Raw genomic sequence first — 25169 nt, 5'->3', positions numbered from 1 at the left:
AACTTGCCGTATCCACATTAGAAAGTGGCAACACCTCAGTGAGATATCAGTCCTACACGGCTGGAAATCCACTTAGAAGAATGGAAAGTAAAAACATATCTTGTTACCAACCAAAATGGTACATTTACACAGATTTCAGCATCTCTGACATCTAGTGATTCCTCGGTGCTAGAGAAATAGCTGCCACTTGCCTGATTTAAGGACCTAAGTAGAGCCTTCCAGAGCTAAAAGCAGGCCAGCACCTGGTGTCTGTGGCTAGAGAGATCGTTTCAGTAGCTACAGGCTAGAACAACTTGCTCTGCCCTTGGATTAAGCACAGAAAAGGGATGGGCCAGATTTTCAGACTTTTCTGACTTTGGAGACGCAGGAATACCCTGTTATGAACCTCTCGTCTCATTCTACCGTTTTGTGCATTTCAGTGATTACCATCAACCTGTTTGGAAATCCCATTGTTGAAAGGCAACAAGATGAACAGAAATACAGAGTTAGACCCAAGGAGCGTAACCTCAGAACCAGCCTCTCCGACGAACAGTGCAGGGGAGGAAAAGATGGAGGATGCTTCTGAACTGAGCAGCTCAACTTTGCACAGTGGAGACAGTGGGTTCTTTGAAAGAGGTATTAAAACAATGTTAAGCATCCGGAAATCAAAACGAAGTCTGAACAAAGAGAAAGGAAAGGAAGGTACTGGTACTTGGAAAGGAAAACGACTTTCTTTGCGATTCTCCAAGAGCTACGAGGAGAACAAAACCACGATGTGTAATGGCGTGGAGGAGATTAGCGAGAAGATAGCAGCAGAGCCCATTCAAGGAAAACCTCTTTCAGGTAAGAAGCAAAACCACCAGTGTAATTTGGTTGGCAGGATATATGTAACCTTCAAGCAATTTACACTTTGCAAGCCTTGGGCCCAACAGAGGTGCTAAAGAACCAGGCATCCCATTACAGGGCAGAGACAACTGTCACCCCTTGCACAAACTTGTTGGGGTTTTACCTGGCCCAGCCTGGGCAGGTTGCGCTTCACTGAACAGGCTGCTCTTGGCCTCCACTATGTTAGTTTAACCATATCCACAACCTACCTACAATCAACACATCAACCTGTTGGCTCATATATCAGCGGACGTATGGCACATCATACATTTCAGTCACCAACCTGCTGAGCACAGTTTGGGAACTGCTGGTCTGGCGGTATCTAGAAGTGCAATGTGGGCTATTCCTATGCTGTTGCCTGCATTGCACTTCTGGACAATTTCTGCTTTTCAGAAACTTCTGCTCAGACTGATGGTCCCCAGATTGTACTGTGTAGGTTGCTGCAAGGCCTTGAAGGGGAAACGAGATGGTTTGGTTGTGACCTGCTTCGGCACCTCCAACTTGGTTCCTAATCTTAGAGACTGCCTTGCAAAGGGACCTCTGCGGATGCTTTTACTCTTATGCTGACTTTCCATCTATTCTTCTCACAACAGCGGTGCTGCAAGTATTTGTTTGGTTTCCCCAGGCTGGTTCTCATGCATTTTTTCAGCATTATATAGGTAGGTCTTAGTCAAATTAGAATAACTATCTTTAGCATAGCTCTTGCCTTTCCCCAAGTGTGGGCAGACTGCAATGACTTGGATCTTGGTTTGAGCACCATTCTCCTCCACCTCCTCAAGGCAGAGGTACTATGATGCATCCACCAGGAGATAGACTGAGGTGGGTCAACATGGCTTGACCTTTCCTCAGCCTAAATTTCTAGAAATAAATTATTGGTCTACTGCATAGGATGTCATGGGGATCAGATAGAAGGGCTGACATTGTCTCACTGCTATAACGTGCTCTACTGTGCCGTGAAGTTATTTACTGCTTTGCACTGATACGTTGTAAGATTGGTAAGATGAATCTGAGCCCATCTAATAAACTTTGCTAGTCTGTTCTCAAAGGGTCATAGACGAGGAGGGACAGGAAATGTTACCATAAGCCCTTTTCATCTCCTGCAATGAACAAGCTGAGGAATTGCACGAATAAGGCCCATCCTGTGCCCAGTAACTTGTGATTGGCCTAGACTAGAGCAGCTCTGTCAGAAACATGTCCCATCCTGACATAAATATGGCAAGTGATGGAGGCTCCACCATGTGCACCGTTAAGCTGCATAATGGCTAATTGCCTTTCAATTGTCTTCCTTCAACTACCAGCTGGCTGATTTTGTATTGTTAAATTAAAGATCCATTTAGCACCCAATATCACCTCCCTGAATAATTATCCTAGATGGTGATTAAATGGTGTTTTCTCACTTTGATAAACAGAACAGAATGTATTCCTTTAGTCTCTCACTGCAGGCACTTGTGCAAACACAGGTTTTATATTAATTTATCTAGAAGAGACTAAGTTAATTGGCACAATCTCCCTCCCCTCTGAGTGCAGAAGCAACTGTAGCTCTATATAGCCACTCAAAGTTCTATGCATTGTATGCTTCATCAATAGTTGGGTTATTTGATGTATTTCTGTCTTCATACAGATACTCTTAAGCTGCACAGATTATTTCGTGCACATGGTATAAAATCTGTGCGCAGACAAGCCCAAGGGCATAAATTATGGGCTATGAACCAGTCCTTCATATCTTCCTTGAGTGCTGTCCAATTTTTCTGTGTCATTTTACATGTGTATGTCCCAGAAGCCTGGGCCACACATGCCTAAATTTCCCTTCTCCTCTTTAATATTTGCCTTATGCCCAGTATCACAGTGGGATCTCCTGTTCAGAGCATCTGTTACGATGCTGGAGATGGTGAGAGTTTCCCAGGGCCTCTCAAAAGCTAACAGTGCTCTTGGATCTCCTCAACACATGGCAAATACTTCTTATATTATTGGCAAATAGCCAGTGGTTCTTGCACCAGCAAGGCTTTGAAAAAGAAATGGGAAACTCAGTAGACTTCAGCCACCTTGGGGGTAACAGTATTTGGTGACTTTCCCTCAGCTGACACCAGCCAGTACTGGTAGTGGGTGCCAAAAGCAAAGGAGGTAGGGAAAATCCACGTGAGACCTGAGCACCAGGAGAAAGCACCCACAAGTTTAGATCCCCCTCCAATGCACACACCTCCCCAAACCAACCAGGGACAGCAGTGCTCACTGCTTGGAAAACAAACGTCACTGGTGGGAGGCAGTGCTTGGCACCTGACTGTAGGTTTATACACAAGCAGTGAACAGCCAGGTCACCCAACCCTGAGCCACCCCACATGGGTGAACTTCACACACCTGGCATACTTTGGTGTTTCTCCATTTCTTCCTGCTGGGACCCTGGGACCACCATCCCAGAGACTCTCCTCGCTCCCCAGCCAAAGGCTTATTGCAGATTGCAATAACTGCAGAGCTGAGAAGCTGTGGCTTCTGGTCCTCCAGAAGTCCCTCTTTTTGGTTGAGAGGAGGCTGAGGACCATAAGCATTCACAGAACATCTCCTAAATGTCTGGAACGGGTAAGAGGCATCTTTCAGAGGCCACTTACTGTGGTAAGCACAGGCTGGAAAGGGTGGTCAGCTGTGGATGGGCCAGCACCTGGCTTGCTGCCTCAGTCCCTTTATCTCAAGGACCTCATAATGCAAATCACCAGGGACAACCTCTGCAGTTTGCATTAGCATTTTGCTCAGTCCTCAGAAATGCAGGAGCCAGTTTAGCTGTGACATTAGTTGGGAAAGTGTCTTAGGAAAACTTGATAACGCACAAAATCAGGACAGGAGGGGAGCCCAGGTTTGCCCAGGGTTACATCTGAACAGGGAATGTTCCCAAAAATGTATCAGGAGCCCTCCCAAGCCAGTATCCCACTCTCCCAGGGCCTTGGAGGACATGCTGGTGGTAGGCTGGGGGCAGACATCTCTAGTGAGATGTCTGACCCGGGAGCTCAGAGGGCCGAGGGGGTCTGTCCCACTGTGCCTCCTCCCACCCCTCCAGCTGGACCCCTGGGCACCCTCCCTGCCTTCTCAGGCAACGTGCTGGAACGCCCTTTCAGCCAGAGATGCTGTGGCCAGTGCAGCAGCACTGAGCACACTGGTATGCTGGGAAAGAAGAGCATCCCTGCTAAAGAAAATCCTGCTGGGAGGGTATATCACAAACTGTTCCCGCTGCCAGTCCCACTTCAGCTCCACACTAGCAGAGGGGCAGAGCCAGGGGTGGATTTATGCAGCCTGAGACCCCAGTGCCCCTCCGCGCAGCCTCATTAGCCGTTGCATAAGGTTCTCCTGCAGGGCTATAATCAGTTTTTTAGATATTTCCTACCTCTGAAACCAGCAGTTTAGACATGTGGCTCAATTTGCAGTGATTGCGTTTCCACTACTTTCCTCTCCTGTGTCAAACAGGAGCTGGAGAGATTGGGGGGAGGGGGAGGGGGGGTCAATCTCAGGGGCACTGCTGGGACCTGGCTACTAGAGCAGCCCTGCAAGCCTCCCTGTGCCAAGGGGCACCTTGTCCTGTTACCAACCTGCCAATCACCTAACGCCTGCTTGTCCCAACCCCTTCTCCCCTTCTTTCTGCAGTAATGGAAATCAATGAACTTATTCAGAAAAGGCAACTTTTGGAAGCATTTGCAAGTATCAAGTATTTGGAAGACGAGACTATAGCTGAACGAGATGCTGAGAAATACAAAGATAATCCCCAGGAGTTTGTGAGGAAATGCAAGGATGTGGATTTGCTTTATAACTCCGTCACGAACGTGATCCAGTCCATCGTGGTGGGAACACTGGAGCATCCCGCTGTAGAGGATACCATGCTGACCTCGCTGGTGACTTTAATTGCCCATGAAGAAGCAGCTCATCCTAACACAGGCAATGCTGCTAGTCCTGGGTCGGACTTGCTCGGCACACCGAGAAAGTGGAGGGAGGAGTGGAGGGAAGCTATCAACGAGAGTGCTAGAAAGAGAGTCCAGAGGGTACCCATGGCATCAAAGGAAGAAGAGAGATCTTGGCTTGATCTCCACTTAGGTTTCCTCCAGAAATACCTGAGTGAAGACTTACTGAAAATCAAGTTATCAGTAAAAAAGTGCTATCCAGAGGAGTACCACGTATGTGACACGTATGTGGAGGCTTTTCACAAGGCCATTGCCTCACACTTGCAAGATCTCTCCCAGGGACTGCTGGAATTCAATGAGCTCTACACCTTGCTCGACTGGGTGGCCAACATCTACCACAGGTAAGATGCTGCACTTGCCACACTGCTTCAGCCTCCTCTGGAGAACGGCAGGGCCGCAGGGTGCTTTGAAAGCACCAAGCTATTCTCAGTTTCCTGAACGAGCAAGAGAGACGCAGTCACTTCTACAGTAGAGCCAGATAGCTAATCTGTTAATAGGTGGTGACAAAGGTTTGTGCATAAAACACTTGCTGCTTTTCACAGATCCAAATTACCTCGTTTTCCCCTCCCTTTCTCACATGCCAGGAAGCTCCTCCTTGCAGCTCTGATAAACCTGCTCCCTTCCTGCAAATATTTTGCAAGGTCCAGCAGCTGCTCGGTGGCTTTTCCAGGCAGAGGGAGGAACCTGGGGGGGAGCCCTGCCTTCTTCCTCTTTAATTAAAACTGTGATGCATTTGGAAACGGGCCACATTACCCCCCATATTCAGGGATCAGAGTCGTCTCGAGGAAGTGCCAAGACATCACCGTGTGGAATTAGCCACATTAAAACAAAGGCTCTGGCTCAGACGTGTCCACTACTTGAATGGGAGGTCTATGTTTTTTAGGACCTCTTGAAGCTCCCTGTAATTCAGGGGTGACTAAAATATTCTAGGAGCTGCATAGACTTATCAAACACCATCCTCAGGGCACCCTGTCTGTGTGGGAGTAAAGGCAGGAATTCTTCACAACAGTAAAAACTGTGCTGCTGGACATTGCCTCCTTTTACAGCCAAAGGAGACATCTAAGATAGGCACCTGTAGAAGGTCCAGGCATTGTGTCCTCAGTCGTTCACTGGGCTAGATCACAGCCCATCATCCCCGCCCCAAAGAGCTCCCAGACGAAAACCCAACAGAAATGCACAATGGGGTGAGAAAGAGGAGAGAGGCAACATCCACAGGAGATGGGTCTGCTAATAAGCACATAAGCACAGCCATGTAAAAGCAAAATTGTGTCTGCCCCAGTAGCTGGTCTCCAGGAATAGCCTGAACCAGATGCCCAAGGATGGGACAAACACAAACCAACTGACACCCCTCAAAAAAACAAAAAAGGGAGTGAATGCAGGAGTATCAACACTGAGTCAAACAGTGGGCAAAAATGGACAGGGAGGGGGCAGTGGTGGAGCAGGGCAAGCAGCAATGACACTTGCCCAGAGCACCCCTAGCCTGGGGTAGCTTTTGGCTCAGGGACATTTGGACCACAGATGGTCTTTGTTTTGAACAGCCCTTTGTTTTGAACAGATTTATTCTGTGAACTTGCCTAGTTGCTGTTAAAACCCCACTTACGGTGTGGTGACCATGATGACACGTGTGTAACTCCCTCAGCATCATGGCACTGGCTGACCAGCGTTATGGCAGGGCTGCTATGGGAATAACACTCCCACCCATTGCCCCTCTCCCTCACGTGTCCCTGCTGGTCTCATCTGGAGGGAAATTCCTGCATGTCCCCAGCCCCGGGAACTGTACTGCGCCCCAATATTGCAGGAGAAGGGGGAAGAAACGAGCTTCAGCAGCCAGGTTCTGCACCAAAAAAAGTGCCCCCGTAGTATTTCTCTAACTTGCTGTGAAAGAGCTTATTGAGAGCTTGCAGCCGTTTCGGGCACTGCATGCAATCACCTTGCTGGGTTGGGCTGTTTCCATTTGATTTTCCCATTCTAAAAGAACTTCATCCCCTCTTGGGACCCATCCCAAAAAAGAAGAAATTGTCTGACCCAAACTCATTATCGATGCTACAATTCAAACAAATGGAAAAAAAGAAAGAGAGGGGAATAAGCTCCTCGAGTACATATTTGAGCCAGTCTTTTCAGTCATGGTGGAGAGTTTGTATTTAAATCTGTGGTGTCCTTTTACATGAGCAGCAGACTCCTGCAGCAGCTGGGCTGTGCAGTGCCCCACATGTGCAGATATACCTCTCCGGGAAATCTGAGCCATGACTGCGGGAACTTTGACTCCAGGACACTATCAGCAGGCTGAGCTTTTTTTCTGCTGAGCAGTCACTCTGCAGAAGCCTGACCTTGTACAATACAACCCTCACTTGCATCCAAACCTAACCGTGTGCTCGGCGCTGGTTTGGCGATGGGAACCCTTTTTGGTGGTTGAACACGCTGTGTGTAGGACATTGCAGCTGTGTTCTTTGCTAACCAGGTGACTGCTTGCAACTTATTCAAGTGCATGAATATTTTCTTCTTTCTCCTCTCCACCTTCATCACCCTGAAAGATGCAATGCCTCCACAGTCCACAGCAGATTGCAGGGGTAGCACATTCAATGGTACAGGCTAATAATGGGTTTCTCGCCCCAGAGGGAGAAACACAAGCACTCCCTCCCTTTCCCTGCCTCCCCACTAATCAGCTGGCCTGATTACACGGCAATCCAGAGGAAAGCGAGTGGTAAAGCCGTGTGTCAGCTGAGCGCACTTTGGAGTCAGGCTCTGTAGCTGCACGTCCACCCACCGCTTCCATCTGCAGAGGAACCGTGGTGCGGCGATGGCCCGTGTCCCAAGCAGGGCAGTGCCTTCCAGGGGCTGCCTGCGCAGAGCAGGACCTGCTCTGCCACCTCCCTGTGCTAGGGATAATGCACAGGGAAAAATAACAGCCCGACATAAGCTGTGATGTGACACCGGAGAGGAGCCGGGGAGATCAGCTAACCCCACAGCAGCACGCTGCTACAGGAATTACCCTGAAAGGCATTTCGCAGGCTTGTAGCCAAATGAATCAGCTTCAGGTTGTTTATTTAAAAAAGTAAATTCTCATAGCACTTTTCATGTCCAAACAACTCAGAAGTCTCATGATTTCTAAGGTGGGCTGGAACCTTAGATCATTTTGATTTTGAATAATTAGGATTTTGAATAGCGAGGAAAGCTTTTCTTGTTAAAGCTTGAAAATAAGTATCACAATTTAAGCTTTAAGTATATTTCTCACGGCTTAATAATTATGTAGCTCATGCCACATGAATATTCCATCAGTTTACTCACACTCCGAGGCAACATAATTTGTTCGTTTGAATCTTTCCAGTGAACTCTTTCTGGGTCACCCTGACCTCAAACCAGAGGTTAAGACAGAAAACCTGTCCCTGCTGTTAACACCAGCTGATTGGGATAAACTGAAGAACGACTACATCACTTCTGCAAAGGTGAGAGTTTTGACCTTGCCTCCACATGCCCCCAGGGAGGGTATGGGAGCCCCAGCCTCCCGGGCAGAGGTCTCGGAGGCTGCATCATGGTTCCTACCCCATCAGGTGCTGAGTCCTGCCAGCACCACGCAGAATGGCCTTTAATCAAAAGCAAAAAGTCCTGAACACCAATTCTGGGACTGAAGCAGGCCATGAGCTTGAACCTGGATGATCACAGAGCCAAAAGGACTGTACCAGACCCATACAGTATGGCAGAGGCATACTGAAAGGTCATAGCTGCCCTTCACCAGCTTGAACACGTTGTAAAGTTAGATGTAAAGACATTTTAGCTGTTACTTTCACGTGTGTGAGCTTCTCCAGCACATCTGAGGTTTGCTATAGCCAGACACCTTTGGGCTTGACCCCAACAGAGGACCTCCCCATGGTTCAGCTCCTCCTAGGAAGCCCCTTCCGCAATTGTCTTTCTGCTGTCCTTGGCTGCGACCCTGTGTAAGACTACATGCTTTCCTGGGTCTTTGGTGGGCTCAGACATTTTCTTGCAAACCATTTCTGAAACAGGGCACTGCTGAAGGTGAGCTCAAGGTACCCAGCTGAAAAAAAAGGGTATTGCTCCATCGTGCTGGTGAAGGATCATTTTGTTTCACCGGCAATAAGATTGATTTATCAGCCAGGACTGAACAGTGCTGCCACTTACACAAGTGGCTGTACCGCCAGAAAGGACCAGCTTGATCTTTAATCCTGACCTTGTGCATTACACGTGCAGGAGGACTTTGCAATCAAACAGTCAAACAGCTGACACAATATTTCCCTGCAAGGAGAATAATTCTCCCTTGATTTGGGAGTACCTTGCCCCCACACAGCACAGCTCCTGCTTTTTCCCAAGATCCTGTGTAGACTGACGGGGTCTGGAGCAAGACCTTTGACTTTGCTTACCTTTCCGCGCCGCACACGTGAGCCTCGCACACGTGCCGACGGAGCAAAACACTGCGAGCCACTTTACTCATGCTTGCTTCGTTATCCTGAGCTGCATGTTTCTTTCCTACGTTTAACATTTAGGGGAAAATCAAAAGCTATTTTGGAAACATCCTGAGACTGGAGATCACGGAGAAGTGGGAGAATGAAGTTCATCCAGAAGTGAAGGAAAACCTCTACCACTCCTCGCTCTCCTTTGATATTCAAATGGTATTTAATTAGCTGGGGAAAAGTGTGGGGGGCTCTGCTGCTTGCCTTCTAGCTGCAAATTAAACCTGCTGTCAATTGTGTCAGCAACATAATAGGCAACTGATTTTAAAGTCCTTAAATCTCTTTGATTAGAAAGAAGAAAGGAAAAAAAGGCGGAAAGAAAAGGTTTGTTAGAAAAACCCCTTGGCTGAAAAAGCGACTTTGTCCTGGGGCTGCGGCAGCCGCGGAAAGGCCGTAGGCAGTGACAGCCACTCCAATTTAAACAGTATGAAAAACAAAAGCTCCTACTAGCTTTAGGGACTACAGGGTAATAAATCCAGGAGGGGTTTGGATTCATGCTCCTCACTCAAAGGGTTGAGTCATTTCAATTAAATAATACCAAAAGAGAAAGAGAGAGAGAAAGAAAGAAAATCAAAGAGTTTTGCCTGCTGCCATGACTCATTTTCCATAGAGGAATATTACACGTTGTGTGATCACCGGGAAGGCAGGTCTGAATTGGATTAGCAGATGGGTAGGATGCCTCGGGAAGCGCCAGAGCGGGACTGCAGCCTGCCTCGCTCCGGAGAGGCAGACGGGGTTGTGGGAATGGGAATTAGGGAGGAGCCCCAGTGTAAGCAAGATTTCAGGGTGATGCCCGACCCTCCGTGCGGCCCCGGTATCGCTCCTGAGGAGGGGGCATGTGTGGGCCCCTGCGGACGGTGCTTATAGCCATCCTCAGCATGGGGACGGCTCAGCTCCCCTTGGGCAATGGGTTGGGATTGATCCCTCCTGCAAATCCCCCCAGAAGAGGAGGACAGCACCAGGGCGGCTCAGGGCTCCAGTCGACACCACGCCTAGCTCACGCTCAGACAGCAGAAGGACACGGGGCCATTAGGGATGAATAATTATGCCACAAATCAGTTTGTGCCTCTTGGCCCCTTCTGGATTATTATTTTTAAAACTGCCAGAGAATAATGAAAACCGCCTGGCAAGAAGTCGGCTGTTTCCCCCTTTGCTAGGCGAGTCATTTTTATTAACCAAAGCTGCACAAGATGCTTGTAAAGGATTTTTCTCCCGTGCTTGTCCTATTCACTGGCTTTTTTTCGTGCCCTTTTCTAGATCATTGGGGAGCACATGAAGGTATCTGGAGCGATCAGCAGAAGCCTGGGAACGAAAATGCTTGAGCTGTGCCTGGCAGAGCTGCATGAATTCATACCAAGGTCATCGCCGCTCCGGGCAGCACATTCCTTCCAAATGAGTCCCACATTGGTAAAAAAGCAGGGAAAAGGTCCGTGCACTGGGCCAGACGCTGGCACCGAGCAGGCACGGGCCTGCTCCTGGGAGAATTAGAGATCACAATGAGCCCAATAATGAGCAAGCAGCAAAACAACTTGGAGGGAGTCATAAGCAGACCCAGATGGGACTCTTGCAAGTCCCAAAATCTGAGGTCAGAGCTCCAGGAAGGAGCTGCTGGCTGGAAAGGGATGGGACTACTGCAGTCCCATCCACCCGGGACCTTTGTGGTGTTGGATGCCGGTCGCTTGCAGCTACAGGCACAAGCAAGCAGCAGTTATGGAGCCCCAGACCCAGAGCCTGCTTGCCCAAAACATCATCTAGGTGTCCCGGTGTGAGTCCTGCCGAGAGGGTTTTCTCCTGCATCCCATGGCTATGGACATAGAAATGGCCGATGAGACCCCCTCTGTTACACCTGGGCAAGACATAGAGCTGGGCTTCCTTCTGAGCCTTTTTAAAATTTATCCAGTGTCCGAAGGACACAGGACCCTGCCCCTTTGCTGAAATCATGTTTTTCTGCTTGGAAGTCTCCGAGTTACAGCCTCAGACCTTCCCCCCTGTGACATGCTTTGGGGATGGTCCAGGGAAGGTTTTTGGCTCGCGGAGGGTCCCGCACAGCGAGGCGCTGTCCCTCCCTGCCGGCATGGCTGTATTTTGGGGGGTCACAACTGCTCGCTGGAGCAGCGATCCGCAGAGGAGAAAGGCCATTCGGCATGAATCAACTCTGAGCAAGACTAAAAATAATTTCACATTAACCTTTGAAGTCTCCCACCTCCAGCAGGTGCTGAGTGGGGAGTTTGCTAATAGACGTTTTGCAGGAGCGAGGATGGGGAGCCCGAGCGCTGCTTTCTCAGATCGTGAGCCCGGGGCATGGCAGGTGTCCAAAGCGCGCTGAAGGCAATGCTTTCCCTTCTAAAACCTCATCTCTAATAGCCCAGCGATCTACACTTGTGTCCCATACCCTGAGCAAGCAGGGTAGTTCAAACCAGCTATTTGGCTTTGTAGTCTGCCTGGGTTTTTGAGGAGAAACACAGTACTGATGTTCTGTTCTTTCTTTTTTTCCCCCCTTTTTTCCCTTGTTTCTTTTTTCTTTGTTCTTTTTTCTTTTTTAATTTGTTCTCTTTTTAAATTTTTTTTTCTTTGGTGTTTTTTTTTGTTTGTTTGTTTAAACAAAATTGGTGTAAAATGCAAGCTGGGGCAGCAAGGGCTCCCAGCTGAAAGCGTCACTGAAACTTAAGCTTTTTCTTAAACAAACCCAAGATGCAAGCAGCCTGAGCAGGTTCCTTTACCCTGACAAAGAATGGGACCATCACGCAAAGCCTGCCTGAGCACGCAGCCTCCTGCCAGCAGTGCGGACCTGGCTGGAAAACAGCTGTCAAAACCCTAAAAGCTGTGCTACACAGAAAACAGCTACCTAACACACCACGCTGAGGTTTCGGGGGTGAAATGTAGGTGTGCTGTCCTGTTCCTATTCACCTTCTGTTGTAAAATCAGCCCTGAGATAAATCCTTTCCTTGTGTGCTTAAGAGGGCGTGTATTATATTGCCCCAAAAGCCAGAGAAATGAAAGACCAGACTGATAAGCCTGAGTACCACAGCCACAATTAATCCCTCAGCGTGAGGAGAAGTCAGAGATTTGGCATGCTGAAATCCCTGGCATCTCTCCAAAAGTGCTGCGTGCCCGCTCAGGCGAACGCACCCCAAACCCATAATTATCTGCCATCTATTCCCCTCCAATGCACACACGTGTTACGACAGCTGGAAGAAACATGTCCGCATACAGAGGGGACAGGTTGGGCCAGCCACCGGGGTCTCCTGACATCGTGGTGTACACAGAAGATGAGACGTCCTCGTCACCCCTGCCGTTAGCGTTACCCGCATGTCTTCTCCTGCAGGTTCGGGGAGGAGTTTGTGGCGTGGAGCGCTGCCCGGGACAGCCCCGTCTTTGTGCCCTATTTTGCTGCCTACATCAACAGCTTCCACGACCTGCTGTAAGTCCGCTCCCCCTGAGCCGAGCCGCCGCGTTGCTGGGGTCTGGGAGGGTGGTAGCATCCGGAAAGGAAAGACCAAGGTCTCCTGGGGGTGCCCCACGGGGTGCTCAGCCTCCAGCCCTTCCTCACCTCACAGGGGGGATATTCCCCAAGAGATGCAGATAAAAGTCACTTCACTGGGGCAAAAGGGTGAAGAGACAGAGGTGGGGACAGATCCAGTGTGGGAATGGATCCGGTGCTTGCGTGAAAGCTTCAAACTCATTTTCAGCCCATCTTTTTCAACCTCAGGGGAGGGTTTTTTTTTCATATTTTGTTCTGGACGTTAGCAGAATAAACCCAGCAACAATCTGATGGCTGCTTTTGGCACTGGGCTGCAGAAAGCACTTTTCACTCTGTGAAAGCACTCAACCTGCAAATAAACCCCTGCCATGGCTGCTGGCAGGAGGAACTTCTAGGGCATTGCATGTGTTAAGAATTAGTTATTTAAAGCCCTGTGTTGAAAAGGCCTCTGATAAACAGGTGTGCTCACCAGCTCTGACTATTAAAAAGTACTTTCAGGAGAGCGGCTCTCTCCCCATAAGTAGGATGGTGCTAGTTACTGTGTGTCCCAGGGTCTGCTCCATCAGCCCAGTGCTGTGGCACATGGTGACCCTGCGCTTCCCACCCGCATCTGCCGCTGCAACCCGCCGGTGCCGGTGCCGCGGGAAACCGGGGCTGTTCGTACAGCACCTGCCCCAGGGGGATGGTCTGCAGCCACGCAGGGACACGGACCACCGAGGCCCAGGGGCTCTTCAGCATCTGGGGTCATCCCTGCCATGCAGATGTGATGCTTCAGAGGCCAACCCAGCCAGCCGACACGCAGCTAATACCTGGGGTCTGGCCACCGGGAAGCTTGGGTTGTTATCTCCAGCCCATGCTGCTGCATTGCTGCCTGGCACTGCCTGCGGCAGGGATGCTATATGCCAAATATTATTCAGGGGATGCAGAGGATTTTGCGTTGCGGTCTCTCACAGGAGCCGACGGCTTCAGCCGCAGTGAGCACTACCGTCGGGAAGTCTCTAGATGGCACGGTCTCTCCAGCAATGTTAACCTCACCGAGGAGCCGGCTTTCTCTCCCTCCTCCTGCCCCTGCGGAAAATTGCTCTCCCCTTCCCTGCTGGGGACTGGGGAGGTGGTGAAGGGAGAAGCCAGCCCTGGGCAGGGAGCTGGCAGGCGTTTGGGTGGTGGATTGGCTCCGCTGGGTTTATTCCTGCATCAAGTTAAATATTTGTCAGCCTGGGGTGATGAGCTGCTGGGCAGAGGTAGGTGCCCTAACAGCATGGTTTCGTGGATGCGGGACGCAGATTTCAGGTGTTCAGCAGGAGTTATGCACCTGAGCCCCAGCCTGGGGCAAGAGGGATGCTGTTAGGTGTTTTGTAGTCCTGCCTGGGCAGCCTCAGACCTATAAACTAGCTACCAGGCAGTGGCAGGAATCTGCCACGCTCTGTGGTCACAGCAGTGGATGTGGCACGTCCAGGGAAGCTCGGGGACCACTAGCAGTTTGATGGTGCTGCCTCGGTTCCCCCCAGAGAATCCAGAGGGGCAGGGATGGAAAGCGAGAAGAAAGCCAGGAGCTCGCAATGCCCCCAAAGCCCACACATACTGCTGGGGACTTCATTAGCCCCTCAGAAGTTGTGTTTTCTTCCTCATTAGCAGAAGTACACACTGTCCCTAGGAAACTCCACAGGTTTCCACCTCCGTAGTTCACCATCCCAGCCACTGCAGATAGATGCCGCGTGGAGCGAGTCAGCCGGGCTCTGGGGGACGCAGGGTCAACAGCTTTCCCTTCTCTGGCTTTATTATTTACTTCTCTCTTACCCTGTAAGCCCCTTAGTGCTCTCTCAGGTACCTGCAGATCATTTAGCAGAAGTGTTGCTCAAGTGAAAAAGTAACCAGCCTGCGCAACCGCTCCGCGTGGTTGCGCCGTCCCACCTGATGAGGAAATAAGTCGTTTTTAAGCACAGTTACTCAGTTGTGATTAATTTTCTGTGTATAGGATTGTGCAAAAAGAGTCATTATTTTGAACCCACTAAGTGTTTCCAAGAGGAAGTACTGGATACATAAACTTATTTTAAAATAATGCCCAAGATGCCAGCCTGGCTAAAATTTTCGGGTAGTGTAATAGTTTACATTTTAATATTAAACCACTGGTGGTTTCTGTCTCTCTCTCTCTAGGTCAGGGTTAGAGACAGTGTTTAAAGTCAACACTGAGGAACTGCAGAACATTTTGGCAACTCTGACAAGGAACTTCACGAATATTTTTTTAAATAAATTAAGAACAAAAGCACAGGTAAGAGGATCTTGGCCACATTATTTCCTAAACATAAGGGGTATGTGCAGAACCACTGCAGACGCTGAGGGCCGTTGCCCTTTCCCTGTCTCACCAACTAGACCTCATTTTGCAATGCATGATGTTATGGTCCCTCCAGAATGCATAGTGCCTAACATTCATACAAATCCTCCTTAACCCAAAGCGACACTTCCAGCATCCCAGGAGTTTTCCACTATGAGCAATGATATATTTGTGAAGATGTTTATTTTAGTACAATGGCAACCAAAAGAAAAGGATGTTTAGTGGCTGCCAGCATCTCAGGCAAAGCAGTGGGGGGAAATCTCACCTGTATTGAAGCACTGGGGAAGTCAGCTGGACAACACCAATGGGACATTTTCCTTCTATCAAAACATTTAGATTTTTCAGGGCTTTGATTTACTCTTACTTATTCGTAGATCTAACATCATGGTCTGTTATCAACCTCTTCAGACAGGACAGAATTCATTCTGGTAGAGGTGATTTTTCCAGGCTGTTTCCATGGTGAAGAAAGAATGATTCTTTCAGCATGAGGATGCTAAAGCTCTGGTATGAGCTTAACTTGTGTTAAGAGGCCTAAAAGGCAACGTGCTGCAATGCAGTTTGTGCTTCCCAGGTGCTGAAGACGGGTCTTTCTGCTCTCAGCTGCCTGGGGGTCCACCAGCTCTAGCTGGTATAACACAAGAGATGGGGGAAATTAAGCCTTTGCTCCCACCCCTTTTCACTCATCCTAATTCACTTTCTAAATAACCAAGCATAACTTTCAGAAACCAAGACAGTCACGCAACCGCTCCAATCTAAGCCAAGCCTGCCTGGCCAAGGGGACTTTCCAGTGACTGCAGAGCTTGTCTCCGAGCCTTAGGGGCAGGCAAGGAAGGAGTCAAGCCAAGGCATTGAGCAAGAGAGCCGAAATGCCGTGAGAACTGAGAGCGGCCAAGGCAAAGCATTTCTAAACAGCCCTTAGCAGGCTGGGAGCACAGCAGGAGGGCACAAGTGGGGGAAATAATTGGGAAGGAGATTGCCAGGAGTCTAAAGACAGAGATCCTGAGAGCTGAGAGGAGAAAAGTACAAAGAGTATATGCCAGAGAAGGGATATTTGGAGTTAGGGAAGTCTCTTCCAGGTGCCACCAGAAGCCTTTAGCAGATATTGCTGTGTTTCTATGTGGAGGCACATTAGCTCTAGGGACCCGGCAAGGGAAATTGCCTGACACTTGGTCAGAGCACCTTGTATCCAGGGCAGATGGGAAACTGGTGCCATCACTCCCACATCATCACTGACCATGAGGCATCAAGCTGGGGATGCTCCCAGCTGCTATTCCCCCAGCACCACATCAGAGCAATGAGCAGAAGGAAAATCCCAGTGACACCTTGCACAGACACGTGGGAGTATAGATGGCCCCCTGCAAGTGCTGTGAGCAAGAGGAGCTTGATTTCCTTGTGGAGAAGGCTGGAGGGGTGATGGATTACTGGGCTAATTTCCAACAGATTCACTACCAAGTGACTTATGTCCATAGCTGGTGCAAACCCATGTAACACTAGCATACGTGGTTGCACGCCACAGCCTGTTCTGGCCATGCTTGAGTTTCTTGTGATTAGCATTCACATCTGTTTCTTCATCCATACAGTGGGGATACCAGTTTATTTACTTACAAAAAGATAGCTGGTGGACTAGAAGAAGGCATAGAGCAAGAAAATGAGGTGTCCCAAGTAAGCCTTTAATGCCAAAGCATCTCCTGCTTGGGGAGCGATGCTTCTTCTGCCTGCATCAGAGCGCTCACCCAGAAATGGGAGACGGGGTTCTGAATTCCCTGGGGTAGAGAGAGAAACCCAGCCTGCACCATGCTCCTGGTGCCTACCTCCTGGTGCGTCTTCACCTTAGTGCTCTGTGCTTTTTGGTTCAAGCCCCCTGAGCAGGCAGGTGGCTGGGTGCCTTTGGCTAGTGCGTCAGCTAGTCTGATTATTACCGGTACCATCAGTGAGTGGGTCTTTTTTCAGCCGCTTCTTAAGAAAATCCTGACCAAGGACTGGATTTTGGCAACAGAAAGGCCGGACTCGCTGGCGTCGGCGGTCTCGCAGTTCTCCGAGCACCTGCAGCACATGAGGGAGCCCGTGGGGCAGGTAGGCGGCTGGTCCCACAGTGATGTTGGGGGGGCTCCCACTGTCATGTTCAGGCTGTGGTCCGACCTGCAGACTCCTCTCCAGCGGCGGGGGCTGTTTATAACCGTGGGGACTGCTGATGCGGGGCAGCTCAGCTTTACCCTACTTCCACATGAGAATAAGCAACACCTTGCCTTTCTATGAGAACTGATTTGTTTAAAGAGGAACAAAAAGCTTTGGTGAACTTTACCACTGAACATTATAATTCCATGAGTCGCAAGCTTATATGCTCCTTTCACATCTATGCAATTGTGAGATAAATGGGTAGGTGACAACAGCTTATATTTAAAATCTGCAAGCACCATCAAAACATACTTTTAAAACAATCCTAAATATCCCCCTTTGTTAGTGAGGAGCCAAACTGCCAAAACAAAATCATGGGCGGCTTCAGGGTGAGGAGTATTTCCATGGCATTCCCCTGGGCACTGCCATCGCTCTGTGCCGGAGCGACGGGCTGTGAGCCACCGGCTCCCTTCGGCAAAGCTGGCCCAGGCAGCGTGTACTGGCCAGTGAGCTGCCTTCAGGCATCTCCTCTACGCCCTGGGCTCCTGCTAAAGACCCGAGGGCTTCCCCTGCCCTCTCGCACAGCTGTGGCCTTGCAAGGGAACCACAGAAAAACCATGAGGTTTGCTTTTTTTAACCAGGAGCTTCTACGTGACGTTCATAAGTACGTGGTGAGGGAATACATCATGCAAGTCATCAAACCCAGGCGGAAAATGAACAGGGAGACACGGCAGCAAGTGAGCGAAAAGATGAACCAAGAAGCCAGAATCCTTAATAATACACTCATCGATCAGGTATGTGAGTTCCCTCCTGGCATCCACGGTTGCCCCGTTCCTGGAGGTGCAACATCCATGCTTCGCCTCCTGGGGACTGAGGCAGCAGGCTCTCAAGGAGGGCAAGCCTCAAGAAATGTAAAAGTGCTTAAAAGAGAGCGAGCAAGGTAGTTACTGCAGGTTCACGGCGTGGACTTCCAGCCCAGCAGCTACTCTGCAGTAGCGGCTTGTGCGTGCTCAGCTGGCAGCTCTCCGATTGCAGCGCCTGGTGTTTTAACACACTCCCAGGTCCACGGGCGCTTTGCCAGGGTGGGTTATATGCTGTAGAATCAAGCTCATCCTGTGGCAACTTGTTCCTGGGCCTATTCCTGTGGGCCATGGAATACACCTTGCCTCCAAAGGATCCCTGCCCTGGGTACAGCTCATGGAGATGATTCCAGCAAGAGGGTCCGTCTGGGCACACAGTCTGCATACAGGAAGGTGATGGGGAGAAAATTGCAGCTGTTTGCATGTTTTGTGGCTAGGCAACACCAGCCTGGGATTTTCAGGGAAGCCAAAGTTGAATTCATTGGATTTTGCAGAAGGTCAGGTGTGTGGGGCACTGATGCCCACCGGGGTGGTTACTTGGCCGAGGCAGATCCCTCTCAGCAGTGAGGCACACAAAACTATTAGGCAGCAGGGAGGTGAAGGTTCTGGCATCCGCCGCTGTGCTGGACCACAGCCACGACGCCCTGCTCCGGGTCTGGCTCACTGGGTGCCCGTGAGCATCGGGGAGGGCAGAGTCAGGCCCCGGGGGAGCTGCGGGGGGTGCCTTGCCATTGCCACCCAGTGCTGCCTCGGCCAGCACCCTGCCGCACCCCCGGCAGCCCCCTGCCCGCCCGAGGGCAGCCTGTCCCGCCTGCAGCAGGACCGTCTTACACCAGGAAAAGCCACCCGCTGCCGTGCTCTGCCCTGCAGGTAAAAAGCATTTTGCGGGTGCTGCGCTTCCCCCTGATGTCCCCGTATGCCTCCTCGTTCGCAGGGCTCTGACTCCGACTGGCTCCTTCCCGCCATACACCACATCGCCAATATCATTGGGGAGAAGAAAAAAGACAAGATCAAGGATTACGTCAAGGAGCTGTGTCAGGATTATCCAGATATCAGGTAGGTGAAACAGCAGATGCCAGAACTGCTGGGCTCTATCCCAAACAGCACCAGCTCGCCCCGTGCCTTGGCCAAGCTCTTCAGCTCCTCTTCTCTGCTGGTAGCCACACGTTAGAGGTCAAGGTGCCGGCAACGGGGAATCCCACCTTATTTTTCTTGATGGCGGTATCCTTTCTCTTTTTTCACCTATCTGCTCGATATTATAATGCACCACAAGTTACCACAAAAGCCTTTTCATTATAGGATAGGATAGGACAGGACAGGACAGGACAGGCAGGATAGGATAGGATAGGATATTTCAGTTGGAAAAGGCCTACAGCAATCATCTAGTCCAACTGCCTGACCACATCAGGGCTGACCAAAAGTTAAAGCATGTTATTAAGGGCATTGTCCAAATGCCTCTTAAACACTGACAGGCTTGGGGCATTGACCACCTCTCTAGGAAGCCTGTTCCAGTGTTTGACCACCCTCTCGGTAAAGAAATGCTTCCTAAAGTCTAAACTTCCCTTGACACAGCTTTGAACCATTCCCACATGTCCTATCACTGGATACCATTTTATTGCTCCAAATGAACTTTGTTTCACTGTAAAGCTCCAGGTTGCTTTTCAGTACATGACCAGTATTAGCCCAGCTAGCCAATTTGCAGGCTCCAGCTTTGGTGCAAATAGTTTGTCTCCTGTTCCCAGGCTCAGACCTCAAAGTGCAGCAGACGTTGACACAGTTCAGCTGCAGTTTCTGAAAGGGCCTCAACACAACCGCTAAATTTTGGAATAAATTACAAATTCTTTCTTTTGTACTTTCCATTTGCTGTTCCAAAGCAGCATCTGCAAAATGTAAGGCTACTGGAAAAGTAAACAAAGTAAGTGACTAGCTCTGTGCATGGTTAAGCAGCTGCGTATCAGAAGTTACCTCCTCTTCTACAGCTCTTCTACCAACCATTGAGAAGGAATATCAGTGGAACAGCTTGCAAAAAATTCCATTTCATCAGAGTCGTTTCAGAAAAAGACCAAAGGCTTTTCTGGGTTACACAATTTCTGCTCGATAACACTTATACAATCAAAATAAACCATAAATTTAACAAATTGCTCAGAACACTGAAGTGGATCCTGAAATATTCAGAAAAAAATGACATTAAATATATTTTCCTCTCCCCAAAACTGAAGCTCAAGATTTTTCATAAGTATATTTAACTTGAGTGGGTCAGATATGCTTCGGGCTTACCTGTGTGGGGAAATTCAAGACATGGACTTGCAAAAGAATAATTGTTCCTGAGTAATTTCCTAGGTGAACACACCTATCCTACAAAAAAAAAAAAAGCCTTAATGCCAGTGGCCAGACTAAGCTGACAAATGAGGCAGTGCCTGTTCTGGGAAGGATGGGGGAGGTAAATGACGGCTAGTCAGCCTTAGCTTTTTGAAAACAATTTTCCAGGCAGAAAAGCCATTTACAAGGCTGTGATTTGTGGTACTTTTTCATCATTAGCCTTAGACCCAAGCCAGGTTTTAAGGCTCGTCCTCTCGGTTGATCTATTTCCTGCTTTCCATTATTGAGTAATGTTATTTTTAACAATTAAGCTTGGAAAACGAGGCGGAACCTGCTGGACCTGCATTGCTTCCTGTTCAGGTCTCTGTTAATTCTTGCCCCGAGCTCTCGGAGATGTTGCTGAATTTGTATATACCGAGATTACTGGAACAGGGTATGTTTCCAAGTTGGCTTTCCTAGCTCTAATCTAATTAGTGCCTGTCAGCTTCCTAAATATTAGCATTTCCATTACTCAACTCAAAATAATCATTAAATAAAAGGTCTGTAGCCTCTCAGGAAAACTTGCAAAAGACGTCACGTGTGTGGAGACGGAGGAGGAAATTCCCCAAAGCACCAGCAGCAGGAGGATGTCCCACCAGTGCAGGATGGTGGGAGCCAGTGCTCGCTGGCTCGGTACCTCCGGAGGCTGCAGACCCCTGTCCTGGTGGCTTCTCCAGCGCGGTGAGGGGACGTTCCCCGGCGCTTTGCCACGGCCTTGCTCCATCTCTGGCATGGTTGTTGGTTGCTTACCTCTGGGCTGGTTTTGCTCACCAGGATTGAGAGAGGTCTTGTCTGGTTTCTGCAGGAAGGAGCACGTCCTGGCGATCCTCGCGCTCCGGGGGCTGGGGCGCACCAGGAGAGCGGCGATTTTTCGGCAAGGCTACCGTGCGCTGGAGAGCCCCGACAGCAGGGAGGGCAGCACACTCTTCGATGACATTGATGCCCCGGTGATCATCAGCTGCTTCTAAAACAGAACCAAAACAGCAGTCAGCATCATCCCTCCTCCTACGCTGCCTCTACAGCATGATCCAAAATCTGCTACCCCACCTCACTCCTCTGTAAACACAACTTTTTGCCTGCCATGGGAAAAGGAGTAGTTTTCTGAACTTGCTACCCTAAGTTCAGAAACCAAAGGCAACAGACACGCCAAGACACTGATCTCCTGCAAGAGCTCCTGGGCAGCAGCTCCAGCCCAGGCACTGCGTCCACCCTCTGTTCAGTACAGATTTTATTGGCAGGAGACTGCTCTGTTGTTTGGTCCAAGATTGAGTCTCTTTTCAGAGAACAGGAGAAAACCAAAAGGAGTTCACTCAGAGCTATATTAAGGCTTGGACTGTGCGTTGCATAATTATACAGCAGCAGAGCAAGAGCCTCCTTCATAATTAGCATCCCTGAGCAACCAGGGGGCAGAGCTTGGGCAGGGATGTGGTAGCGCCCAAGTCTTATTTCCTCCCCCATGAACCAGCTGGCTGAGCTGGCATGACGCAAGGTCGGTGATGTTGTGACCTGATGCCACAAGCCACTACCTGCTTGAGGAGGAAAACCTTGGAAGGTAACCAAACCCCACAGCTGGGGCACACAGCGCATGGACCACTCTGCACTCCAGCATGGGCCCCGTGGCTCTTCTGGTGTTTCAGCAGATTTTCCTCACTCGTGGGCTGCCTTGCAAAACTCCTGTTGGACCGAAGACCTATTCATGCCATGTGTGTGGGCAGACATGTCTGGATCAGATATGCCATGTGCAGGGAGGCTCCGAGCCCTCCTTGCCCCGGGGGAAAGGGCCACCATGCCCCTAGATCATTTTCTTGTATGCTCAAACGTATTTTAACAAACCTGGTACAATCTGACTGCAGTATGAAACCTCATGAGAGGTGGACAGGCATAGTGCTACAGATCGGATCCTCATCTGGTGTAAACCAGCATCACCCCATTGATGGGCATGGAACACCACCAGTTTAACTCCATGAGGAATCCAAAGCATTACATCCAGCATCTGCAGGGGAGACAAAAAGAGACATCCAGCAGCCTACGGCTGTAAAAATCTGATTTTATTTAATCCAATTTATCCTTTAGGTTGCCCTCTGCAGGAATTAATCCAAGACTCTGTACAGAGACATGTTTACGATCTATCAATTAATGTGATAAATGTGGACATGGCATAGCCTTGAACACTAATTGGTCTGCTGCAGAGCTTAGAGCATCAGTAGTGAGCCTCTTCTGTTTCTTTGCTCCAGTTTGCACCAGTATAAATTTCAGCCCAGGTGAGCAGCAGGTCAAGGGAGCTGTTCTGATGGATAAGAAATGCAGAGTGCACCTTTAATTCACAATCATCATCAAAATTTTTCTAAGGTAGACTTGCTACCTCCACAGTCAAGTTGAGGTGTTTTTCTAAAGATGGCTTTGAAATATCAGGTATAAATTGAGAGCTTGAGGGAGGAAATCCTGGGAGGAATATTCTGCTCTGCATCATTCTTCAATACAGCTCATGACAATTCCTGCAAATCCTCGGCTTGGTGACTCTGTATTTGCTATGGAGAAGGAGAAGTAAAATGTCATCTGCATCTCCCATTAGGTGTGGAGAGCTCAGGAACACTTTGGAGCTGCCCTTCCCTGTCCTGGGGACATGGCGCAAGCAGGGAGCCCTGGATTACACCCCCATGGGCGTGTGAGCTACGTCCCCCATCCCAGCAGAGGGGAAGGGTGTCAGCGCTGAGAGATTTACATTTAATGTCAAAAGCATTGACTAAGTGGAGATACAAAGGGGATTTCAACTTTTGCATCCTCAGTCTGAGGCATCTAAGACTGGATTTTCAGAGGAGTGCAGGATTTGAGGCACTGAAGCCTCAGCAGTTTTTGTGCATCAGAAATTTCCCTCTGCCCTCTATGCATCTCTGATCCAAGCACCTCACGCAAGGCAACTGCGGCACAGAAATTTTCCCAAGTGCATTAAATGTATACTGGGGTTTTAATCTTATTATTTTACTGGCAGTCCCTCCACAAAGCAGCTGCCCTTCCTCAGGCTCCAGCCGCCTGGCCCTGGGATTAGATAAGGCGCTCGGCTTCCGTTTTCTAATAAAAGCAAGTTGCTGCCCTGAAGTCGTGGAGGAGAGCTGGGCACGATGACCTGCCTTTTGTCTCAGCCTCTCCTGGGACACTCGGATCCTGCAGCCTGGCATCCTGTGAGCCAGCGGCAGGAGCGCAGCCTGCTTCCTCCGGGAGTTGCTGCTCTCCTGCTGCTGGCTCCTGAGCAAACCAGTTTAAGGTTAACCCCATTAGGGCGAGACTACAGTTCGGTCCCTGTCCTGCCCCAATAGCCATGCAAGTGGAGAGGGAGCTCCAGGGTGGGTGGGGAGCAGGGGTCCCACACCCCGGGCAGGAGGATGCTCGGTCTGGGCTGCGAGAGCAAATCCTGGAGACACTTGAGCAAGGAGAGAGGAAGGGCTGTGCTCTCCGAAATGAGCTGCTGCTGTCCAGCCATCTTCTGTGAAACACCCGGTGTCCATTAGGACCATATTTCACATTCCAATAAAAAAGAAAGGCCTCCCAGGGCTTTTATTGTGGAATACGTTGCTCTTGTAGGAAAGTGCCAAGGAGCTCACTTATTACCCTGTTAACTGCCTCTGTTTGTTGTTTCCCTGTGGTTTCCACAGTCAGCCCTATTCCTGCCCCAGCACACAGTTACATTCCCCACCGGGAGACACAGCTCGCTTGTACCCTGGAGGGCCCAAGCTACCAAGTGCAGATACGTCCTCCAGTGAATAAGACTTTCTGAAAAGTATCCAACTAAATGGAAGAGCCAAACTCTTTCCAGATTTAGCTTCTCAGGGGTGAACGCTGCATTTCGGGGGGGGAAGGATCTGGCACAGCTCACAGCACTGTGTGGGTGGTGACAGATTTTTTTTTGTTTCAGAGGTCTCTGCTGTTTCACAATACTGTTTGTTTCTGGTTTGGGGTGAAAAGCAGTGTTTCCAGTACTCTCTGTCCAAGGGAACAGCGCCTGCAGCCAGGGTGGCCCATGGGCTGGGGTTTGCCATCTGAGACCAGCCTTCGGGTGCCATCGTTTCAGCAATTTTGCTCGGTGAAATTGTTCTTTCCTGGAAGGAAGATATGGAAAACAGGCTTACTCTAAGCAAGAAAGGAACAATACCAAGACATTGCAGTGAAAGCACAGGAGGCTGTCCCTGAGCTGAGGATCCTAATCAATCAGTCAAAATATTCCAGAAAAAGCCTTTTAGTGCAGCAGCACTATAACGTTTAGTTCCCTGCCGTGTGGTATCTTTCAGCAAAGAGCTCTCAATAGGGTTAAAGTATCAAGGATGTTCAGTGAGAAGTGGATTGCAGCACTACATTACGAGCTGGGCAGTGTGGCCTGACACCACCCAGCAAACATGGCTGGGAAGAAAAGAGGTGCCAGGACGTTATTGTCTCAGGGGTGGCTGAAAAGTAAAACTGTATTAGTTTTAGGCTTAACTACTTTGGTAATTATGTATCACAGTTCTCCAAAGTACCGGTGCTTAGCAAATATTTATCTTCTGTATTTTGCATATTTCTCCAGGAAATCTTGTTGTGGTTGGATTTACTGCCCCAAAGCCAGTCATTTCGTTTCTCCGGGTGCTGGGCAGATACAGGAGTGCTCCGCTCAGCACCACTGTGCACTTCCATCCCTTAAGGACATTTTTATGTAATACTGCTAATGATGACATAACGCTAGCACTGGGATTGGCCCACTTCTCCCGTGCAGGAGATCAGTCAGAT

At 49.5% G+C, this 25169-nt stretch overlaps 1 protein-coding gene across 1 annotated transcript; it reads left to right on the top strand.

The window, feature by feature from the left end:
- The first annotated feature begins 467 nt into the window (after window positions 1-467).
- On the top strand, window positions 468-21382 carry EXOC3L4 (exocyst complex component 3 like 4). The gene is made up of 11 exons (XM_075152483.1): window positions 468-822; window positions 4492-5143; window positions 8128-8245; window positions 9302-9427; window positions 10526-10626; window positions 12594-12689; window positions 14904-15018; window positions 17032-17154; window positions 17838-17990; window positions 18991-19112; window positions 21220-21382. Exons 1-11 carry the CDS (start codon window positions 468-470, stop codon window positions 21380-21382), a joined length of 2124 nt encoding a protein of 707 aa, XP_075008584.1.
- The last annotated feature ends 3787 nt before the right edge of the window (window positions 21383-25169 follow it).

This window comes from Calonectris borealis, chromosome 5, assembly GCF_964195595.1.
Source record: "Calonectris borealis chromosome 5, bCalBor7.hap1.2, whole genome shotgun sequence".
Taxonomy (NCBI): domain Eukaryota; kingdom Metazoa; phylum Chordata; class Aves; order Procellariiformes; family Procellariidae; genus Calonectris; species Calonectris borealis.
The sequence above is the reverse complement of the archived record's forward strand: the minus strand, read 5'-3'. Positions and strand labels throughout refer to the sequence as shown.

Excerpts from the sequence above, each read along its gene's own strand:
- EXOC3L4 (XM_075152483.1), top strand. The coding sequence starts at position 468 with ATGAACAGAAATACAGAGTTAGACCCAAGGAGCGTAACCTCAGAACCA. Across the intron at positions 17,155-17,837 it reads TGAGGGAGCCCGTGGGGCAG|GAGCTTCTACGTGACGTTCA; the intron begins GTAGGCGGCTGG and ends TTTTTTAACCAG. Across the intron at positions 19,113-21,219 it reads CAGGATTATCCAGATATCAG|GAAGGAGCACGTCCTGGCGA; the intron begins GTAGGTGAAACA and ends TGGTTTCTGCAG.